This window comes from Mus pahari, chromosome 17 (assembly GCF_900095145.1).
Source record: "Mus pahari chromosome 17, PAHARI_EIJ_v1.1, whole genome shotgun sequence".
Taxonomy (NCBI): domain Eukaryota; kingdom Metazoa; phylum Chordata; class Mammalia; order Rodentia; family Muridae; genus Mus; species Mus pahari.
In genome coordinates this window covers 31,892,119-31,915,084 of record NC_034606.1, presented here as the reverse complement: position 1 = coordinate 31,915,084, position 22,966 = coordinate 31,892,119, and the positions used below count along the sequence as shown (strand labels likewise).

The following is a 22,966-nucleotide window of genomic DNA, read 5'->3' as shown; positions in this document are numbered from 1 at the left end:
AGATGGGTCAGTCTACTGATGATGTTTTTAGGATAGAAAGCAAAGGGTGGGGGAGAGAATGATTGCCTTGGCAGAGAAGGGTTGGTCAAGTTTGGCCACCTAGGGACATGCTCATCTATGACATGAAAAACATGGTGTAAATTTTTTACATTTAGACCACATCGAAGCAAAGTGAAAACTTGTTTTTTGTTTTAACTATTATGAACACATAGAGAATCCTGAGACTTTCACCCTTAAAATCATAGCAGAACCCCATACCATGACATTTTCATCTTGCTGGAATCTTGTGAATCAGGCTTTTCTTACATGAAGAAAAATAGCAGTCAATGTTTTGCAGAGCCTCCCAGGGTAAATGTAATATTAGTGTCAGCACAATGCGTGCTTCTCACCTCGCAGTTAGCAAGAGATTGTTCATTCTGAGCCAGGTAGGAGGGCCCCAGATCATGTGTCTATAGTGAAAGTGTCATGAGCTCCTATGTCACTGCATGAAGTCATGTACCACATGTGTTATGGGGACATTAGGGTCAGTGGGTTACAGCAAAGCAGGGAGAGGCATGTTGCAGGTTCTGATGCTGCCTGGCATCTGAGTTGCTGGAAGCTCATGATCTGGTAATTTCACACATTCTGAAGGTTTTTACCTGGTAGTTGGAAGGACACTGGATCAGACGTAGAAGGTGAGTGCTAAGTGGCTCTGAAGGGACTAAAGATAGCTGAGACCGTCGGGCTCAGTGTCTATGGTATTCCAGCTCTCCACAGTCGCGAGGTTCTAATCAGTCAAGCAGCAGCAATCAATACAAGTGCATCCTTTCCCTGGGGAGCTCCGTTTACCGTTGTCCTGTTGGGCAAGCATGCATCACATCCTGTGCATTCAGAAACCAGATGTGTTATGTCCCCTGTACTGGGAACACTTGTCCTTAGGATGTGATAGCGTGGAGTCTGAGTGGCCAGGACAGCCTAAGAGCTTGTCCCCCCGGGTGAGCAGGACTTCTTAAAACCACCTCGAAGGTCAGAACTCATAACGTAACCGGCGAATGCTCATGTTGACTGTGACTATTTACTTATACTCTCCTTTTGCCCTTTATTCCATCTTCTTGTTAAAAATCTAAAGCTCTGGCAGTACCCCAAGGTAAGACTTGGAGTTGCTGGTTCTTTCCATTTGCTCCTTACAACACAGCCACATTGATGAAACCCTCTCTCTGTGCCCGTCACCATTATCCATCTCTACTGTTTGGGAACCAGGGGCTGATTAGAACCTGTTGGTGCTGTTGGAGCTGGGACTTTTGGCCTTAAACTCATGTTAGTTTATAAAGTAGAGTCTAGGTTAAGTTTACATGACAGCTCACTTATTCTTTGATCCAATTTTAATCATACCCTTCCATGGGTGACTTTATCATGAAAATATACAATTTAATACACACTTATGTAATATGTAGAAACAAATATACTGCTAAAGCAAGATTATAGAACATTCATGTTTAAACTTAAAGATAAAACAAACCAAATTTATTGTCCTAAAAATTAGTATCCCTTTCCACCATTGTGAATTCAAGTTCAGTCCAGCCTAGGCCACTCCTGGCTTGGTAGTGACAAATGCCAAATATGTGTTGCATAAAAGCTTTATCTTAAGAACTTTAACATGATGATGATGGTGATGGTGGTGAAGATGATGGTCATGATAAGAATGATGACAATAGTGATGAAGATGATTAGGATAAAAATGATATTTGTAAAGCAGTAACACTGGCAGAGATTCTCACATGCCAGTTCAGAAATGCTTTTCAGGAAAGCAGATCTGAGTTCAAGCCTCAACTCAGCCACTCAAGAGCTATGAGAACATTCTTAGCTTCATATACTTTAGAGTTCCAATTCCTTAATCTGGCAAAGAAACAAACTAAAGGAAGCTATGTCTCAGTAGATAATCCTGTCCCGCAGTTTTGTAAGTCAGAATTTCAGGGCACATGGCTGAACATAAAAACTGTACATACTTAAGAAGTACCATGTCATACTTTATTCATGTGTACGGTGTATGCATTAGTGAGCATCCCATACTCAGGGAGACTCAGGATTACTACATGATGACTGCAGTCTAGCAGTTAGGAAGTCTCTCAGATCAGGCCAGGTACAGGGAGAGGGAACACAACTTGATGCCAGCTTCCATGATGAAAGCAACATCGTAGAGCCAAGTGTCACCATTAGCAATGTGACCTTAAATAGCAGTTATCATAATCTTTTTCTCATAGGCACAGTGTTGGGATTGGATAAGGCTCTACCGTATGGGTTATAAGCACATTTTATGCCTGTAAAGAATTTTGATATCTTTTCACAGTTATATGTTATATTCATTTGTGTATTCATATATGTGTGTGGGTTCATATGTGCGTGGAGGTCAAAGGACCTCAAATACCCTCTTCTATTGATCTTTATTGAGACAGGCATTTTCATTAAAATTAGAGCTTACTCTTTTTTTAGCTAGACCAAAAATTAGAGCTTACTCTTTTTTAAGCTGGCTAGTAAGACCAAACAATCCTCCTGTCTCCACTCCCCAGCACTGTGGTTGCAGGTATACATTCATGGGGATGCCTAGTTTTGTATATGGATCCTGGGGATTTGAAACCCAGGGCCCTCACACTCAGTCCTTTAATGTTTTCATTAAAATACAGGAGTTATAAAAATAGTTTTGCTGTGGCATTTCAATAGATACATTTAGCACACATTGATTATCTTTTCTTGTAGTAGGATATCAGAGAAAAACACAGAAACTTAGTGTTTTAGTTTTCTGTCATTTTCATGAATTTTTCTTCTATTCGTATATATCAAATATCAGATATTGTTATATTGGCAGTTTTTGAAATAATGACTCACTAAGACCACTTCTGTTATCACTTCACCTTGCTTCTTTTTCCATCAGTCCTTGGACACTGCCACAGCACAGGAACAGGGTTAAATCTTAGTTTCTTCACCTTAAGCATCAGGTACCCCATGTCCTGACACAGCTTCCGTAACCTTCATTCTTAGTGCTTTGGTAATAGTGGGATGAAAAGATAAAACAGTGTTTGGTTAACAAGTTTTACATAGCTGTGTGTGTGTGTTTGTGTGTGTGTGGTGTGCATGTATACACATGTATATGTGTGCAAGTGTTCACCTATGTGTGCCTGTGTGGAGGTAAAAGGTAAGCATCCAGTGTCTTCCTCCTTCCCTTCCCTTCCCTTCCCTGCCACTCCCCTCCCCTTCTTCTCTTCTCTTCTCTTCTCTTCTCTTCTCTTCTCTTCTCTTCTCTTCTCTTCTCTTCTCTTCTCTTCTCTTCTCTTCTCNTCTCTTCTCTTCTCTTCTCTTCTCTTCTCTTCTCTTCTCTTCTCTTCTCTTCTCTTCTCCCCTCCCCTCCCCTCCCCTCTCTTCTCCTTTCCTCTTCTCTTCTCATTTATCTCTATCTCTATATCTCTATTTGAAATGAGGTCTTGCATTGAATCCAGGACTTGCCACTTAGGCTAGACTGGCTGCCTAGTGAGACCCCAGGATCTATCCATTTTTACCCTATCTCCAGTAATGGGATCGTAATTGAGTACTGTAGTGCCAGGACTTCATGTGTGTTCTGGAGATGTGGATTCAGATCCTCATGTCTCTGCATCCATAATTGCCCACTTTCAGACACTAAGCATGAAGCTAGTAGTTTCATGTCCATGCTGACATATTTTATGTCGTGGATATACTGGGCGTGGCATCAATGTAACAGTAACAGTCATCTGGCTGTTACTAACTGTTGTGTGGCTCTAAAAGACTCTGATCTACCCCTAGCCTTGTCAGTGCTCTTCCCTTTCCTTGGCTGACCCATTATCTCTAAAGTTGTGTGTTCCTTAGTTTTCATCAGGCCCACTAACAAATCTCTCTGGTGTCCAACCTGCTCCATCATGCACTACCCCGCCCTACCTCTGTCATTGTCTTTACCCCTTCTGTCTCTTTCTTCTGCCATTGCCTTCTTCCACATACATGTTTTAACCTTTTGCATTATGCTAAAGACTTTCATGTATGTAATAAGCAAATCAGTTTTAACACAATTTCCCATTGTCCAGGGAGCTTAGATAATAACAGAAGAAGATAAGTTATAAGTATTGAATCACATTACAAGAAAATATCAGAAAGGACAAAAGTTATACAGAGAATTTAAACATCAGAGAATGTCTAAATGTCACAAAAAGAAGCAAAGGACAGTCAGTATCTAATTTGTCATTCTACTTTATAGTTCCCTGAATTTTATATTTGAGTTAATAAGCAACTGATGGGATTATATTAAGAAATCATGTGAACATCCTGTCCCTTATCATACCTTTATGTTGGTTTTAATATAGTCAGTAATGATCCTGCAGTTCCATTATTGCACATTCATTGGATGATATTCAACTTTAATCAAGAAGCTCACCTTCTGCACATATCTACTCATTATTTCTTATGTCTGCTTTTTAGCTTGATATTCACATTGTTCCAGGCATGGCCAGAGCAGCTCTTGCAAACAGACCAACTTGTCCGCATGTGCTCTTCACAGTTTTCTGAACACTTCCCTGCTTTGTGTTACATCACGTTGTTGGGTTTTCTTTGTCATTGATCTACTTTTCCTCCGTTCTCCCTTCCACGCATTCTTGTTTTGAGTGGGTTTGGAGGATTACTTTCATACTTCATGTAAAAGTTGGTAAGAACCAAAATCATAGTAGGTTTCATAGATAGAGATCTGTGAGAAAATGTGGGAGGATGGATGTCATTCTTATCACTGATAAGCTGCCTTTTTAAAAGACCTCCTGCCCAGAACAAGGTGGAGTCAAGACTTGAGACCAAGGAAAGGTGACAGAGGAAGGAAAACCATCATGTAGTAATTAAGTTATGCAATTTTGAGAAATGGGATAACACTCACCAAATAGAACAAGGTTGAAGAGCTATGACCCTATCTGAGTCAAGGTCATTTTGCTGACATGGCCACCAGAAAACAACAGAGAAATAGTGTAATCAAAGTCATGGGGTGTGGAGGGACTGTAGAAGTTTGGCGAACTAAGTTTACATAGGGCCAGGATGCACTGGTGCCCTGGATTTAATTTTCAGATATTGAAGACTGTTGAGTTGGCCGTGTCATCCCCACAAGCATAATTAAATCACAAAGAAAGACAGCCTTTACTGAACCAAGCCTACAAGGGCTGCCATGTAAATAATATTAGCCTTTCTCTAGTTCAGCAACAACTAGAGAGAGTTCAGAAAGAGGCATACATAGGCACATCTAAGGAATGCCTATTGTGTTCTGGTATCAGAGAATCTATTGAAGCTCTCAGATACTGTGCAAATTTATTACTACTGTCACCTTTGCCTCTTCTTTCTTCTTCTTTTTTTTTCCTCCTTAATAGGATGTGAGTGGCTGACAAAACTTGACTTGACTGTAAATTTCATTGGAGAACTGAGCAGCGTTAAAACCCTGACACACAATATTCATCTGAAGGAGCTGTTCCTCATGGGTAACCCATGTGCTGACTTTGATGGCTACAGGCAGTTTGTGGTGGTGACCTTGCAACAGTTAAAGGTATGCTCAGAGTAAAGGTGTGAAAGATGGGGTGATAGAAGGAAGTGCACAGAAAGATGAGAAGAAACAACCATAAGAATTCCTGGTTTCTTCATGGAATTGTTGGGCAAAAATTGCTGCTTCAGCAACTAGAATATTCTAGAGAGTAAAGTTGCATTATTTGATTTCTTACCCTTTGATGTTGTTTTGAAACTTTGTCAAATGTTTAAAAGGTAAGTCATTGATTTCTCTACTGTCTCATCACAACGCTGAAAGTAACCATTTTCTGACCAGTCAAGTCATCTGTTGAAGTATGCCCTTTTCTGTCACTGACACGCACCACGGCAGTCCCAGAACTTGAGAGATGGAGAAGAAACAGAAGGACTGCAGCAAGGCTAGTCTGGTCTACACAGTGAGTTCTAAGCCACCCAGGCCTGTACAATGAGACCCACTGAAAAACAGCAAAAATAACCAGGCAATCAAACCAAAGTAAACGGGTTGCCAGACTCTATCCTCAAGATTTCTGAGCAGGGTCTGAGTGACGTGAACATGAAACTTACACATCTAACAAGCCCATGTGTGATGCTTCAGGACATTCACCTAAGGAGCACTGTTCTGTTCTGTTCTGTTCTGTTCTGTTCTGTTCTGTTCTGTTCTGTTCTGTTCTGTTCTGTTCTGTTCTGTTCTGTTGTGTGTATAGCATAAGCAGTTGCTTTCCTCTTTCACCTCTGTTCTCATATCAGAATAATAGATTGCTGACACGGAATATACCAGGGTTTCGTGTGCACATAAAATAGCGGGTCATGTCTTCAGCAGCTGGGTATCTTGAATCTTCTTCACTCCTGAAACTACGAGGAGATAGTGTTTTGCTCTCATCCTAAGCCTGCAAGAATGCCTCCCAGAGCTAGGTGTCAGTCATGAACCTCTCAGTAGTTTTTAATCTGTACTTGTGACTTATATTCAGGGTTTCCATGATCCCCTTTTCAGTTTTAATTAATTCAGTTGAACAGCCCACAAAACTCTAAGCACTTTTTTAGATTTATTTGTTTATTATGAAGTATAATCCAAAGGACCCAGTTAAAGAGATGCACAGGTGTGATTTGGGAGAGGGAACTGGAAACTCTAATGCCCTGTCTGAACATGCTGCTTCCCAGAGACTTGCATGTGACCAGGTACAGGGACATCCTTTGAATGTTACCTTTTGGTTTTATGGTACCATTATGGCATACAGTCTGTTGAGGCTCTTCCCCTTTCCTCCTTCAAAGGATAAGGAGCAGAAAGCCTCTGGAACGAGGAGTCTTATGATGGACTTAAAAAGTCAGGTGTGTGTGTGTGTGTGTGTGTGTGTGTGTGTGTGTGTGTGTGTGTAAAAGCCAGAGAACAATTCCAGTGCCATCCTCAGGGACACCCTCCATTCCACCACTCTTGAGGCAAGGTGTCTCATTGGCCTGGAGCTCACCAATTAGGCTAGACAGGCCAGTCAATGCAACCCAGGGATCTTCCTGCATCTGCTTCCGTAAATGCTGGGAGTAAGCAAGTCTGGCATTTTTATGTGAACTCTAGGGATCAGATCCGTGTCTCTATGCCTGTGAGACTAGGCACTATACCAACTGATCCATCTACCCAGATCTAGAGAATTTTACCATTATTCCCTAAACACAGGGGACATTAGAGTTTTTTTTCTATGACTCACTTTGAGGAAGGAATTATAAGTCTGAGACAAATGGTTAAAACCAAACTATATCATAATACACTCATATTTTGCCACCATATTCCCCAAATCTAATAATTTTAGAACTAATATTATTTGGAATAATTTTAAACATAATATTTAGTAAAAATATAATTCCAGAGAAAGTATAAAACTGAGACTAGTAAAGGGGAGAATGTTAGTTTTCACACGAGTTCAAAGTTCTTAGTCCATATGTGGCTCTAGGCTTTTGTTAACAAGAATACTGGCAGACATTGGTTTTGTGGCATCCATTGACTTAGTTCTCAGAGGGCGTTTGTTCCTTTATCTTCAGTGTTTTCTGTGATTGAGAAATTGCTGGCTGCTAGATTCTAGACCTTGTCATGTAAAATTTCCTAGCCTATGCAAATGAGTTGGATAATTGGACCTAGAATAAGAGGTAAATCATTTTAACACATAAGCTAGGCGGTCATCATTGCGCGAGGTCTTCCTAGGAAAATGAGCAGTGTGAGGCAGAACTTGCTGGAAGTGGAGCCTCATTACTGAGGCTGTGAGTCATTAGCCTGAAGGAATCAGGGTTAGACTGGAACCGAATGGTCACCACAGCTGGGCTTACCCATGCTCCTGTGTCCAGGGCAGAGTTAGGAGATGTCACTATGCACTGAAAATGCCCACGAGTAGTGCAAGGTACTCTGGGAATGATGCCTTGGATGTCCTGGACCCACACAGGAGACAGTGAAGCACATTAGAGGCAGGACGTTGGGGCTCAAAGAATTGCCCCTCCTTGATTGTTTGGCCTGACACACCTGGCAATTGGAACATGAGGAACACTAGGACCCTGCACTCCCTGTGTCTGACTCTGAGTCTCCACACTCCAACACACACACACACACACACACACACACACACTGCTGCTGCTGCTGCTGCTACTGATGATGATGATGATGATGATGATGATGATGATGATGATGATGATGATGATCTGCGTTAATGTAAACCATCGGATCAAGTCTTTCAGGAGACAGTCCACACTCAGGTTTTACATGGGTACCTGTGAAAAGTAGTGCCGGTAAATGTGTACTGATACTTCAAAATGAAGCAAACCACTTTGGAATCTTAGGTACCATTCCACCGAGAGTCTGTAAGGCTTGTCTGAAAGGGACGGTGGTGGTAGATGTGTTGATTTCTAGGCTTGCTGTGTGAAATGCACAGTCTGCCTGGGACTTAAATGACAGATTTATCCCATCGCTTATCCCATAGCTCTGGAGAACAAATGGTCCAGGTGAAGTTGCAGAAAAGGGGGCTGAGGTGGGTCCCGCTCGAATCCATGAGGGAAAGTCTAGGTTTATCTCCTAACTCATAGATCAGCTGGCAGTGCTTTCGATTCTCTGACTCATACTCTCACTGCTCTGACTTCTGCCCCATTTTCTCACAGTGTTCTTAGGCCTCTGTTCCTTCCCATGGCATTCTCCTTTTAATGACACCAGGATGTGGTATCGCCCACACCACTCCAATGTTTTATCTTCCCCCAAATGAATTATACCTACAATGCCCCTATGTTCTCCAAAGAGTCTGATTTTGAGGTCCTGGTGTTAAAACTTCAACTCAGCCTCTCAAAACAGAGGCAGTACAAAGAGAGAAAATCTTTTGCAAGAGTTCTCCCCCTCCCCCTGGTTTGCAGCACTGTAGTTAGTGAGTGGCAGTGACCTTGGTAGCACACAGCACAGTGTTACCCTCAGTCCCACCCGTGAACTGCAGGCCTTTTGGGTTAGTTTTCTCATGTCTAGATGGATGTTAGTTGTTCCTGTAGAGGATCTCAATGAAGCCCCGAGGCAAGCCCAGTTGCTTTTCCTCTGTGTGCACAGTTATCCTCAGTAAGCACAAGCACACACAGTTATCCCCAGTGAGTATAGGCACATGTACACACAGTTACCAACAGTAAGTGTGGACCCATGTCTATTTATCAAGATGCATGGACCCAAGCACAGGCATCATCTCTAAGCATGAACACCCTGCTGTCCCAGCTTCAGGGACCCTGCCTGGAGGAAGGCCAGGAAATGCTGAAGTTTCCATTGCCCTTGCTCTTCTAGGCAAGTTTAGAAGGGTTTATTTGAACTTGGAGAAAATGTAAGCCAACTTTGAACCACGCCTACCAGGAATCTTCAGACAAATGAGGTCCATATGAGGTCTCTAGTCTGGAATGTGATAAAGAGGTCTCTTAGAAACAGTATGTCCGAGTAAAGAAAACTTTAAAACATTTACAAAGATTGTATAAACCAAATAGGCACATGTGCTCCAGATATAACCAAGAACAGCACATTACTTCCAAAGTTCATCAGAATCCTAGATTAAAGAATTCTATTTAGCCAGACTCTTCCAGTTCAATCTAATAATGGCTAGCCCATATTTACGTTTATATTTTATGATCTCCTTTACATAAATATACTATTTATTTGCAAACATACCTGGTGTGCTTGTTACAGAAATTTATTTTATTTACGCCATGATTTTATTCAGTTTCCCAACTTCATTAAGCCTTAACTCTAGCATAAATGGAGTCCCTTTTGGAAATTGTGCCACAGCTGCTTCTTACCTTAAGTGATAGCTGCAGCTGGAGGGGAACTTAATAACATGCCCTCAGTCTTCATGGGAGGATGCTAGAAAAAAAGAGTCTCTGAGAAGTCTGGTAACTTCTACTATATCTCAGTCCAAATAGCATATAATATTTCTCAAGATATTTATTATGATACTCACTTTAAAGATAGGTTTCCAAGCTAAATATTAGATGAAAGCCAGAAAATATTACATCTTAAAATTAAAGATAGTGAAAATCAAATATCTAACTAACAATGTTTTTCTTTTTTACTTTGGCTGCCAGGAAGCTCAAAACTAAACCTCCGGGTGCACAGCAGCTGCATGGGTCTCATGAAAGCATGTGTCCTAATCTCTTTATTCCCATTTCGATGTGTAATATGACTTATCCCAGTAATTAGAACTCTTATACTTCACTAAATTTGTATCTCATTAAATGCAGTTTGCAATATCCTGTTTCAGCAGATTAACACCAACTTAGTGCCTTAAAACAAGGCAAATTCACTTGAGTTTTCTGACAGTCAGAGGTCAGAAATGGTTCCCTGGGCAGAAATCTAAGTGTTGGCTGGGCTATTAGTCATGGGGGGTGGGAGGGAGGAGGCATAGACAGACATGTGCCTGCCTGTTTGCCACCTCTAGGGGGCACCCGTCCCTTTGTGTTTATGGCCATGTCCTGGGTTTTCAACACCCTCAGTCTTCACCTCCTTCCCCAACTCTGAAGCTTGTGCCTGAGCTCCCATGGTCTTACTTCCAGGTTCTTTGTAAGTCAATGGGAAGCCATCCATTCATCGAATATTCTTAACTGTATCACATCTCAGTCCCTTAGATCAGATGAGGTGACACTCACAATGCCTGGATTGCACGTACCAAAGATTTCCTCAGTGAAGAGCATCAATCTACCCCCCCCCCGACCTCTTTCCATGGAATGGGGCTGGGTTAACAGATTTCTTTGTACTGGAAGCTTTGACAGTTTGTATTTTAGTTAGCATATTTGTTTCTCCCTTTTGTTTATGTGTATTTGGGGGGGTCATGCATGCATGTACTTGTGTATTTTTATGGAGGTGTGCATATGCAGATACAGGTCAGAGGACCAATCTAAGAGTTATTCCTCCTCAGGACCACCTTGTGTGTTTTCATTGTTTATTTTTATACAGGGTCTGTCACTGGGACCTGGGTCTTACCAATTAGGGTAGGCTGGCTGGCCACTGGGCTCCCGAGTCTACCTGTCTTCAGCTCCACTGTACCACCACACCTGGCTGTTTACATGGATACAAAGGGTAGAACACAGTCCACATGTTTGTGTAGGAAGGGCTTTATTGACTGAGCCATCTTCTTATCCTCTATTGACATTTTAATTTGGAAAAAGTATATAACTATCATGTAAACACTGTCTAGAACAATGAACACTTTGCTAATACATCCAAGGGTGGAACAGGAGCTGACTTGAGTTGGGGCTCCTTGTGTAAAGCCCTTTCCATGAAGACACTCAGAGAATACTATTGTTTCAGGAGCCATGATTTGATTTAAGCCCCAACAACTTAATATAATAAACAGTTATAAAATTAATAGAAATATTTTGAGAGCTTTTCATTAATTATTTTGACAGAAGACCTACTTGTTTCCAGTAAGGGTGCTTTGTAAACTATATGACTTGTATGAAATAAACATTGATTTAGACCAGTATTACTGATTTCCCATTAATTACTTTGATTCTTTGTTGCTATGGCATTATTATTTCTATTTTAAAAATATATCAATCAAAATTAACATGGGGCTGATCCTTCTTTCTTTATTTCTTCCCCTTCTGTTTTCCTCCCTTGAATATGGCCCTGTTGTCCCAGAAATTCTCCCGCCTCAGCCACCCGAGTGCTAATGATACAGGCTTGAATCACTCAGCTGAAGTGAATAATTATGCTGTCTCACTGCTTTTTGTTTAAGTGGTTGGATGGCAGAGAAATAGAGCGTTCTGAAAGGATCCAGGCATTGCAGAACTACACATCAGTTGAACAGCAAATCAGAGAGCAAGAGAAAGCTTACTGCCTTAGACGAGCCAAAGAGAAAGAGGAAGCTCAGAGGAAACTCGAGGAAGAAAATGAAAGAGAAGAGAAGAAGAAGAGCGGCCCAGGCTTTGATGGGCATTGGTACACAGACATCCATGATGCTTGGTGCGTCCATCAGTGGTTTGCATTCTTGTTAACTCCCATTGAAACACCTGCAGTATTTCCTCCCCAAGGTGTTCACATAGCATCAGTTATATTCCAGAACATAACATCACAGTAAGCTTGGCTGGAAACTATATGAATATCGCATGATGATGATTCTAGAAGGATTTTTTTTCCCTTAGAAAAACTGCATTTCCTATCCAGGAACTGACATTTGCATCTGAAATTATCCCTAGAGAAGTCTCTCTAAACATGAACGGAAAAGATGAATTAGCAGGTGTACCTTGATTTCAAAGGCAGGAATAGTTTAGAAAAGTTAAATGCAAATCACACAATAATAAAATGAATAATTCTGATTGCATCCTGAAACATTCTATTTTGTGTTACATGATGAATACATTTTTAAATGTGATTAATAACCTTCTAATTGATCTTTTATGAATCTGGATTTTTCATGGTATTTATTTTAAGTGAATCACAACTATAGTCACTTGATTTGATTCTATATAAAGTTTCAAATATTTACATAATATATTTCTTATTGAGAAAACAATAATTATAAAATATTTCAGATGGATACAAGTGCTTTATTAACAACTAAGCAAGAAGCTATTGTTCCACCACCCAGAGAGAAGAAGCAACAGTCATTTGTATGCTTGCAGTAAATCTTTTAGACATAATGAACTGTCAGGGAAATGCTAGAAGCCTGCAGAATACCCTTGTTTCCCTCCTTACCCTCAGTGGTGTCTGCTGCCCTGACGCCTGAATATAGTCCACATATATCTTACTGTGGCCAGGAATGGTGGCACCAGCATTTAGGAAGCAGAGGTAGCAAGTCTCTGTGAATCCAGGCCAGCCAGGGCTATCTAGGGACATCTGAATATAAATATCTTAATGTAATAAAACTTAGTGTTGTACTTTTGTCTAGCTTGTGAAATCTTTCATGACATTATATCTGTGGATCTGGACTCAAGCTCTGTCAGTGATATAGGCTAGGGTATTCCTGAATTATTATTTAGTCATTGGCTTAGCTGGGGAGGAAAGGAAGCAGGCCCATCTCTCAAGGTTTCAGGAAAAAAAAATCAAAAACCATCATTGAGATTCATAGGATACAGATGAACCTCCTCCCTCTCAGCTTCATAAAGAGTGGGAAAGATGCATTACTGAGTCGCAGCAGCTAGAGGCCAGGGATCATGAGGTAGGTACTGCCAGCATTCCACATGGTGACAATCTGTGACCATCTCACAGGCTAAGGGTTGATGTTAGGAGGGGAACCAGGCTTGAGATGTTGTAAAGGGATCCTACCCAAGAGAGTGGCCTCAAAAGAGACTGTGACCTGAATCATTGGCAGTGTCAGAAGCTCAGGAGCTGTCCCAGAAGGATCAGCCAAGCATGTTGGCCACCCCAGAAGGGAGCAATGTAGTTGGAGAACTCTGTCTGGGCAGAAAGGCAGCACCAGCGAGCGAGGTTACAGGAGCAGTGGTCACGTGGCTGATACTCACCTACATCTACTCAATCTCTCAGGCTAAACATAAGGCTGGATAATCCAACCAGGCATAATGATGGGCACAGAGGTAAAAAAGCAGAGGAGACAGGAGAGGGAGAGTAGACTGCGCATGTCTCCCAGGTAAAACCCAACTGTGAGAGGGACCAGGACAGACTGGAACTTGGACAGGGAATAAGGGGTTTCAGCTTAGATGTAAGTCTTGAGTTTTGTTTAATCTTTGGACCTTTTAAGGCCTGGACTTGAGTCTTCGTTGAAGTGAAATTATTCTTGAGCAGTGTCTATGTGATTGTGGGTTCTGGTGATGAGTGGGAGAGGGGAGAAAGAGAGTGAACTTAAAATAGTGCTTAAGAGGAGATTCTGCTCGTTCCCCAGGAAGCTCCTAGACATCTCATCGCCAGCTACGTACCTTTAGATTCGCTCTGATTTCGAAGCCTTAGGTTACTTAGCTAATGCTTCTGCTGGTTTTTATTTTCTAAAATCTTTTTTTTATATTTTTATTAAAAATTATAATTTAATGTATTTTGACGGTAGTCCTTCCTTTTCTCCAACGACTCCCATATCTTCCCCTCTCCCTACCCATCCACTTCATAATCTCTTTCTCTCTCTCTTAAAAAGCAAGAGCAAAAACAGTTCTCTCTTGCTCACTCTCTCTCTCTCTCTCTCAAGTACATACACACAAACACACATTTACACATTACACTCACACACACTTACACATTGCACTCACACACACATATACACATTCACACACACTCACACATTCACACACACACATTCACACACTACACTCACACACATCACACTCACATATACATACACACATTCACACACGCTCACATATTCACACACATACATTCACACACTACACTCACACACACACACTTATACACACACACATACACACACACATTCACACACACTTACATACACACACTCACACACACACATACCATACTGTACTCCATCACACCATGGAATCTGATTTGTGTTGACCAGCTACTTCTAGACATGGGACCCACCCTGGAGAGTGGTTAATATACTTTAACTCTACAGCAAATAACTCCTTTCAGTGATTTGCATTGTTTAATTCATTGACACTCTATTGGGAAAAAAAAACAAACAAACTGGTATTTCCTTTCCAGCAGCTACCAGTTGCAAATAGCCTCTTAGTTAGGGGTGGAGCTTCGTGCCCACCCAGTTTTAGTGTCGGAATTTGTCTGGCTTGAACCTGTGCAGGTATTGTGCTTGCTGTCATAGTTGGTATGAACTCAGATGTTTATCAGTTTTCTCATGAATGGAAGACACTGTTTCCTTAAGGTCGTTCATCTCTCTGGACCTTTAAATCTTTCTGTTTCTTCCTCCTCCACATATCTCCCTTAATCTTTCGGGGAGGAGCCCGATGAGACATTGCATTTACAGCTGAGTGCTCCAGAGTCTCTCCCTCTCTGCATATTGTCCAGTTTGGGGTTCCAGTATTAATGACCCTCTGCTGCAAGAAGAATCTCTGAAGTAGGGGGAGCGATCCACTCACCCATGGATACCGCTGTATTCCACTAAGTCATGTATTGCTGTGCTCATTTAGCAGAACAGTTGTATTCGTTTTTCATAGGTAGAGGCTTTGAACCATTTTAAATTTTAGATTGTAAAAGGTGGAAGTAAGTCAACTTTATTGGGAAAATTTATGTAAGACTATAACTAATTATTCTGGTGGCAATCCAGCAGAATATTGTAAAATATTACTGATCCCCACAGGTTGATGTTTCTGTACCATAAAGAACTTTAGCTGTAGGGAAAAGTCTTTCTTTTTTCAGTTATTTTCATGATTTTATTCATTGAAATATACAGTTTGTAACACGTTAAAAAGCAAGCAGAACTTTTTTCCTATGTTTTGCCCATACTACCTGAATTTCAGTATTTTTGTCCAATAGATGTCTTTATAAAAATAGCATTCCTCCTGAAGATCAACTAAATAAGTATTTTTGGTAATGACCTCCAGATATACAATGATGTGATGTATACTGAGTTATTATTTAATATACTTAGCTTCAGATACATTTACACTGAATGTGAATTCCAGGGAGTGATAAGGGGATAGCTGCCTCCACGGTACTTATTGTTCACTGATATCATCTCCTATCTACTAGAACAGAACTATGCCCTGAAAATGACCTCAGGTCTGGCTTGCCAAGGAATCTGGCTCAGTAAGTTTCTTAAATCCATGCTGAAAAAATAAATGCTGAATAGTTCATCAAACACTCATTCAATTACACAGAGAGATCATTTAATTCCCAGACAATGCACAAAAACTGGGTAAAAGATAGAACAGAGAGCTGCTACCATCCAAAGTAACATAATCAGAAGTTGACCATGAAAAATGAAGTGGAGGCCATACTGTGGAAAGGCTCACATCTCAGAAGAGCAATTAAGGGAGAAATTATTGAAGAACCTCGAAGTAAAATGATCAAATTGTCTTTTAGAGCCACAATTCGATTGGAGCCGTGTAGAGAGGGAATCTGATAGGAGAGGGCTGAATATGGGGGGAAATGCAAAGGTCCTGTGATCTCCATTCTCAGCTGATCACCAGTACCTCCTGCAAGAACCACATAGACCCATGGACCCTGCTCTGTATCTGCAAATAGACTCTGATGAGAAGTCAGACACCGAAGCTTCCCAGGTAACCCATATCAATGTGGCATATGAACATTCAGACTGGGTACTGTGATATTTTAAGGATAGAAATTGAGGGTCTGCCTTGGTTCTGGGGCAATGATTTCCTTCACCCTAGCTCATGTACACTCCCAATGGCATTTGTCGCTCACAGGCATGAAGTTAACATAGGAAAGCATAAGGCACTTAAGAGGAAGCCTTAATGATGAAACTCCTATGTTCATTCTTGGGCTTACATGCTCTGGGTCTGTTTGCTCTGCCCAGCCCTTCTGCCATAGAGAACCAAGATTATCTCCAGGTACCAGAAACACAAGAAGAGCAACACAACACAAAGAAATCAGATGAAATCGAAGATGATCTGGCATTCTGGAACAAACCGTCTTTGTTCACCCCTGAATCTAGACTGGAAACTCTCAGACACATGGAAAAACAGCGAAAAGCCCAAGATAAGTTAAGGTATTCATTTGTCCTATGACGGAGTGAATCAGTCTCCAGTGGACTCGATATTCTCTCCATTGCAATGCTGTACTTATTGTCTGTGCCAAGCCATTATTCACCATCATGTGTGAATCTCGCCTTTTCCAAATACAGCTTTTTTTGAATTTTATTGGCTGACCTCATTAACATAAAAATAAAGGTTTAGAACACCATGAATTATAGCATTTGAGATAGAATTTTGTTTTGTTTCCTTTTTGTCACTTTATATACTAGAAATAGTATGGTCTAGGTATAGTGGAAATTAATAAAATTCCCAGGCTGGGGCTTCTACCCCACCTTGATCATTGACTTAGCTGATGAAAGACACACAAGGCCTTTATATTTTCAATATTCCTTAAGCAGCACAAAAGCTGGGCAGCTCCCTCCAAGCTGTTAGAATCCATTTCCCTATCAATAACTCCAACTTATTACTTATTATTTACTATGTTCCCTCTGAGCTGCTCTTACATCTGATTGGGCAGCACTTAGGACCACACTCTCTTGACCCTTATCTCATGGCCGCTTCCTTCCTTCCTTCCTCCCTCCCTCCCTCCCTCCCTCCCTCCCTTCCTCCCTTCCTTTCTTCCTCCCTCTTCCTCCTCCTCCTCTTCTTTTTCTCCTGGTCCTCCCCAACCCAAGCCCATGAAACCTCAACCCTACCTATGTCTCTTCTGCCCAGCTATTGGCTGTTGGCATCTTCATTCACCAGTCACAATTAACTTGGACCAGGGTCACTCAGTGCCTTAAGTACAGACTCTGTCGTCTTTGGGGTAACCAGTCTTGGGGGCCCCATCTTAGCATTAGAGTGCAGGCAGCATTAGGCCAAGCCACTACACCTAGGTTAGCACAACTGAAGGCTCATATTTTGTGCGATGAATGAACATTTTGTGTCTGTTTTGTTAATCTGCAAAATGAAGAATTAGAATTAGCTTCACTAATCTTTTTATTCTCATGGTACAACTTTCCTAGACATTTCACAGGACAATGCCACTTGAAGAGCTCAGATTTAATTTCACTACTTGTTAATTGCTAGGATCCCTAAACAATGCTTTTTGTCCACAGCACCTTTCCAGAAATAGGCTCTATTTCTTTCCATTCCATGTCAAGACTGAAATCTAGCATGTAAAATACATCATTGACAGGAATACTTGGAATTCATAAGCTTGAGAATGCCATCAGTGAGTTCTGAAATGGTTGTCTACATGGCAAGGAGATGAATAAAAGAACAGTATGTTTTCTATGATTATCAATAGAAAGCAAGAAACTGAATCAAAAACTTCTAAAAGTCTCTACCGCTTCCATAAAGTGTTCTTCACTAATTAGAGAGAGAGAGAGAGATGCAAAATGTAGTGACTTGTTCCAGGCCTCATAGTGCCTTGAGAGGAGCAGAAGAGCAGCATTAGAAAATGAGTGTTCATGTCCTGACACCCCACCACTCTCTCTGATGCTTGCAAGGAGGTCCTATTCTGTTAAGCAAAACACATCACCCATTTTAACACTCCACAGTGGGCTTTTTGTTTGTTTGTTTTGATAAAGGCAGATAAGCCAACAAACATGAAGATTCTATACAGATTTATGAGCTCTTTGAAATATAAATTCTATGTATTTGTAGAGTTACAGTATTCCTAACATATGTGTTCATGTTCCTGAATATGTATTGTTTGTGTTTATATATGTGTATAATATATGTTTATGTAATATAAGTAATTTATATCATACTAAGCCTAGAACCAGGAGGAAGATTTTTCCCCTAGCACCTTAAAAGTATAGCTACATTGCTTGGAGTGTCAGTCATGCTCTTTAGCCTGCCCCTTTGTATGCATAGTTATTTTATTAGCTAAGAGAAAGCAGTAACAAAGGCCAGCCTTTTGCCCTATGTAAACTCTTATTCACACTGAGCATAGTGAAGCTCTGTGTTTCCAGATCCCTTCTCTGACCTAAGTCTCTCAAATTGCTTGATCAGATCGGGTGGCTCAGTTTATGTGCAAAAGAATGTAAGTAAGACTAAGACAATAAAGTCAACGAACACAACAAGTTCAAGGCACATGGTTACCTATGGTTACATCATCCTTCCTTGTATCCTCCACATCTGCCTATTCACATGTTCAAATGTTATCTGCAGTAAAGAAAACCATGTGCTAACCTTTTGCTTCACACAGTCCGTTTTCTTCAGCTTCACCTATGCCATCGTTCAGCATGGTGAAAAGGAACAAACTGGGTTTGCTAGCTCAACGCTTTCTCTCCTCTCCCTGTAGCTATGTAAATCACTTTTAACCTCTGAGTAAATCAACCTGTAACATGGTTTGAGTTTGATAAAAAGTGGTTGGACCTCAGTGGTCCAGCACTTTCCTGGCATGTGCACATCCTTGATTTAACCCATAGCACTATACACACACACAAACAAAACCCTAAACTTCAGTGGTATATATTCGCTTGCGAGATACACCATCAACATTTTTCTCCATCAGGGTGTAAAGAGAAAACACATTTTTTAACAGCTGTGAGGTGCTTTCCAATGTTACATACCACAGTAGAGCCAATCAATCCTCCACTGATAGAGACTGAGCAGTTCTGGACGTGCCACTGGAAACGATGCTGTGAGGAGTGTCAGTTTACACATTCCTTATGCACCAGTATTTTTATTTCCACAGGATAGATTTCACTTGTATTTCAAAAATGGTAATTTCAACCAACGCAGGAGCTCCATACACACACGTGGAGAATTGACAGTTATCTGAGTAAACCATGCATAAAATAGACTCATTTAAATATTCATGAGTATTTCATGAAAAGGAATTTACTTCCCCAATTCAAATTCCCTGGCAAATTGTTTTGGTCTTTGGAGATACAAATATAACCAAGTAAAACTTGGTTTGGTTTTTAGCGAGGAGTGAAGAATTAAGGGGACGGACTCTCAATGAGCTGTGAGTATGGTAACAAATACCTGATTAAATGTCTAAAAATATTTGTGATTTGTAATTAAGTATCTAAAGTAACACGAGATATATTAATAACATTTATCCTCTCTTTATTTCCCTTGTCTGCCCCTTGGTCTCTCCCATCACTCTCACCAAACCTTAAGTGAAAAGAGAAAGAAAATGAAACCACCCCGCACTTTGATTACAGAAGATGGGAAAGTCCTGAATGTCAACGAAGCCAAGTAAGTGAGACCAAGTAGAGACACTGCCGGTGGGGCAGTGCTAGTGAGCACACGCTGCGCTGGCCTCAGCCACAGGCTTGGTTTGACTAGAACCTGTTGACCCCTATGAAGGAGTTTGAGGAGTGTACCATAATGTCATTTTAGGCATGATTGAAAGCTAGACATCTCTATTTCTAGGGTACAAATCTCCTGGTTTCTAGAAAACAATCCTGGCATATGGAAATCTTAGTTATCTATGCATCCCGTGAAGTCTTGGACCATATACAGTTTTATGCCTGAAAACTGTCACTGCGTCATCGTCCTGTTTATGATGTTTTTTTTTTTCTTTGAAACTTTGCCACAAGCAGTCTGGCTGAAAACACTGAGACATTTCCTTCATGTCTACATTTTCCCTGGAATACATCTAGAAAGGATTCACAAGCCAGGGGAAAGGCATTGCTAATAATACCTCAGAGAGAGAGAGAGAGAGAGAGAGAGAGAGAGAGAGAGAGAGAGAGAGAGAGCGATTCATCAGAGAGAGAGGAGAGAGAGAGGAGAGAAAAGGGGAGGGGAGGGGAGAGGGGAGAGAGAGAGGGAAGGAGAGGGGAGGGAAGGGGAGAGGAGAGGAGAAGAGAGAGGACTTGAAAATCCTCAAGTCTTATAGTCTCATAATACCTGAGCTACCCTGTCTGTCTGTCTGTCTGTCTGAAAACAGAATTAGCGAGCATACCCACAGTGCCTTTTATAATCTCAATACAAATAACAAGCCTATAGGCTAAATCTCATTAGCTTCATTTCATTACTCAAAGTCCATTTACTGCCATCATTTCATTTGCTATGTCATTACCACAACAAAGACGATCTAGAGGCATCCCAGGCACATCTCATCTTCACAGAAAGCATGTTTGGCAGACAGAATGTTGGCTCCTTAGGTCAGTAGTATGGTCATGTAGTTAAGCAGATGCATCTGACTTGTTCACACTGGCCCAGTTGTAATGATGTCACGACAGAGGCTCCAGCTTCCTACCTGGCATGGCCCGCACACAGGAATGCAGCTCCAGACAGTAGGTCAGGTATACCATATGCAGCAGTGCCTGTGGAAGGAGCCACCTTTACCACACCTGAAGGTCTAATAGGAAGACAATCTTCAGCTTCAACAGGGAAGGGAGACTCCCAGAGCCATATGTATTCTCAGAGAGAGCAGTGTTCTTCCTGCCATGCTGTCCACCCTCTCTTCCCTGAAGCCAGTTTTCTTACAAGTCTCTACAGGAAATTACTCTTCATTGCCCTTTAGTCCCTCAAGGTCTTGGACATTCCTACTTCTTCATGTGCCAGGTCATCTGACCTCATTCCCTTATATTCCCTTATATCTAACCCAGTTTCTTTTCCTCCTGTCCCTTTCTACCATCCACCTGTATCTTCTGGAGCTTAAAGATCCACCACCAGCATCGCTCCCTACATAGGCGCTTTGTATCTATATTTAGTGACTAGGACCAGAGATTCTATTTCCACCGTTGACCACATTCTTACTCCCCACTAACCTCTAGGAAAACTATAGCCCACAGCAACAGGCTGCCTGTCTGACTCCCTTTCCCTAAAATCCTCTAGTGTCTGTGGAATGGTCACCCCCTTCTTAGTCTTCTACTTAAGCCCACCCAGTTCCCAACTACTTGCCTCTCAGCTCATGTAAGGTCCTAGCACCTAGACCACAATTTCTCTACCCCATCAACCCCATCCTCTGTCCTGGTGACCTTTGACTTGTTTTCTCCCTTCAGCTCAGCCATAAGATTCTCATTTCATCCCTCTATTTGCTGCCATGTCCTGAGCCTTAACCTTGTCAACTCAACATCATCCCCAGTGTCTCAGACTCCCTCCACTCCAGCAGTCAGGCTCCATCCACACAGAAATCCACTCCATCTATAGCTTTGCTTATTGTCCTCACATTGTGTTCCCTTGCTGCTTTGGATTTTACATTCCTCACAGAAACTCACCCTCAACAAACTCCTCAGCTCCCATCTTTCTCTCTGTCCACCATCCCCAAGCCACAGATCCCAGCATTGTTTAATCTTGAGCATCATCCTCTGCTCAGTGCGCATGGAGTGAAGCATCCATCTTTACCCACTGCACTTGATGCAGATGCAGGTACCACAGGTCTCAAGTCACCTGCGGTTCTCCTGGATCACTGTAAACATTCACTCAGTCACTTGCAGGCAAAGGTCACACCTCTTCCTCTTCTTCATCTCTGTCTTAAGTTCCCGTAGACTTAACCAAAGACCTTGTTTCTTTCTTCACTGGAACAACAAAATCAACCAGGCATCTTGTGTTTCCTGTGGTAGACAGCATTCTCCTGCTGTGATGGCTCTGCCGTCAAAACTCAGCCCCACCACCACCACCACCCCCCACTGGGCATAGTGGTGCACGCCTTTAGGCAGAGGCAGGCGGATTTCTGAGTTCAAGGCCAGCCTGATCTATAAAGTGAGTTCCAGGACAGCCAGGGCTACACCGAGAAACCCTGTCTCAAAAACAAAAAAAAAAAAAACAAAAAAACAAAAAACAAAAAACTCAGCCCCCTTGCTAGCTCACTATCCAGCTTCTTTAACTATGCAAGACTTAGCTTCCCAGGGTTCCCTGCTCTCTGCTTCACTCCTTGTCACTTCACTGGACCAACAGCACCAGCATACCGGCATATTTTAGTAACTTTAATCTTAAAGAACAAAACTAAGACATGCCCCCCCCCCGACTTCTCCAGTTTCTGTCAGCTTCTGCTTCTCTGCCTTAAGCTGCAGCCAAATTTCTTAGCAGACTTGTCAGTACTCAGTCTTTGACGTTTTACTTCATATTTCATCTTGAAGCCACTTCTGAATATTACATTATTCAAAAACTTCCTTAGTCCCATCATTTGCACGGTGATCATTCATAACCCAGGCGTCGTCTTATTCTACCTTGGGAACTTGAATGGAACAGAGAGTGTACTGGCTAGTTTTGTGTTAACTTGACACAGGCTGGAGTTATCACAGAGAAAGGAGCTTCAGTTGGGGAAATGCCTCCAGGAGATCCAGCTGTAAGGCATTTTCTCAATTAGTCATCAAGCGGGGAGGTCCCCTTGTGGGTGGTGCCATCTCTGGGCTGGTAGTCTTGGTTCTATAAGAAAGCAGGCTGAGCAAGCCAGGGGAAGCAAGCCAATAAAGAACATCCCTCC

At 41.7% G+C, this 22,966-nt stretch overlaps 1 protein-coding gene across 2 annotated transcripts in view; it reads left to right on the top strand.

Moving 5' to 3' along the window:
• Positions 1 to 22,966, top strand: part of Lrrc6 (leucine rich repeat containing 6) — a 110,399-nt gene that overhangs the window by 24,992 nt on the left and 62,441 nt on the right. For both annotated transcript variants that reach the window (XM_029548231.1, XM_029548232.1), the window contains 4 exons: positions 5,382 to 5,554; positions 11,754 to 11,980; positions 16,416 to 16,607; positions 19,711 to 19,788. In XM_029548231.1, the coding sequence (XP_029404091.1) occupies positions 5,382 to 5,554; positions 11,754 to 11,980; positions 16,416 to 16,607; positions 19,711 to 19,788 (670 nt within the window). The remainder of the gene's footprint in view (positions 1 to 5,381; positions 5,555 to 11,753; positions 11,981 to 16,415; positions 16,608 to 19,710; positions 19,789 to 22,966) is intronic.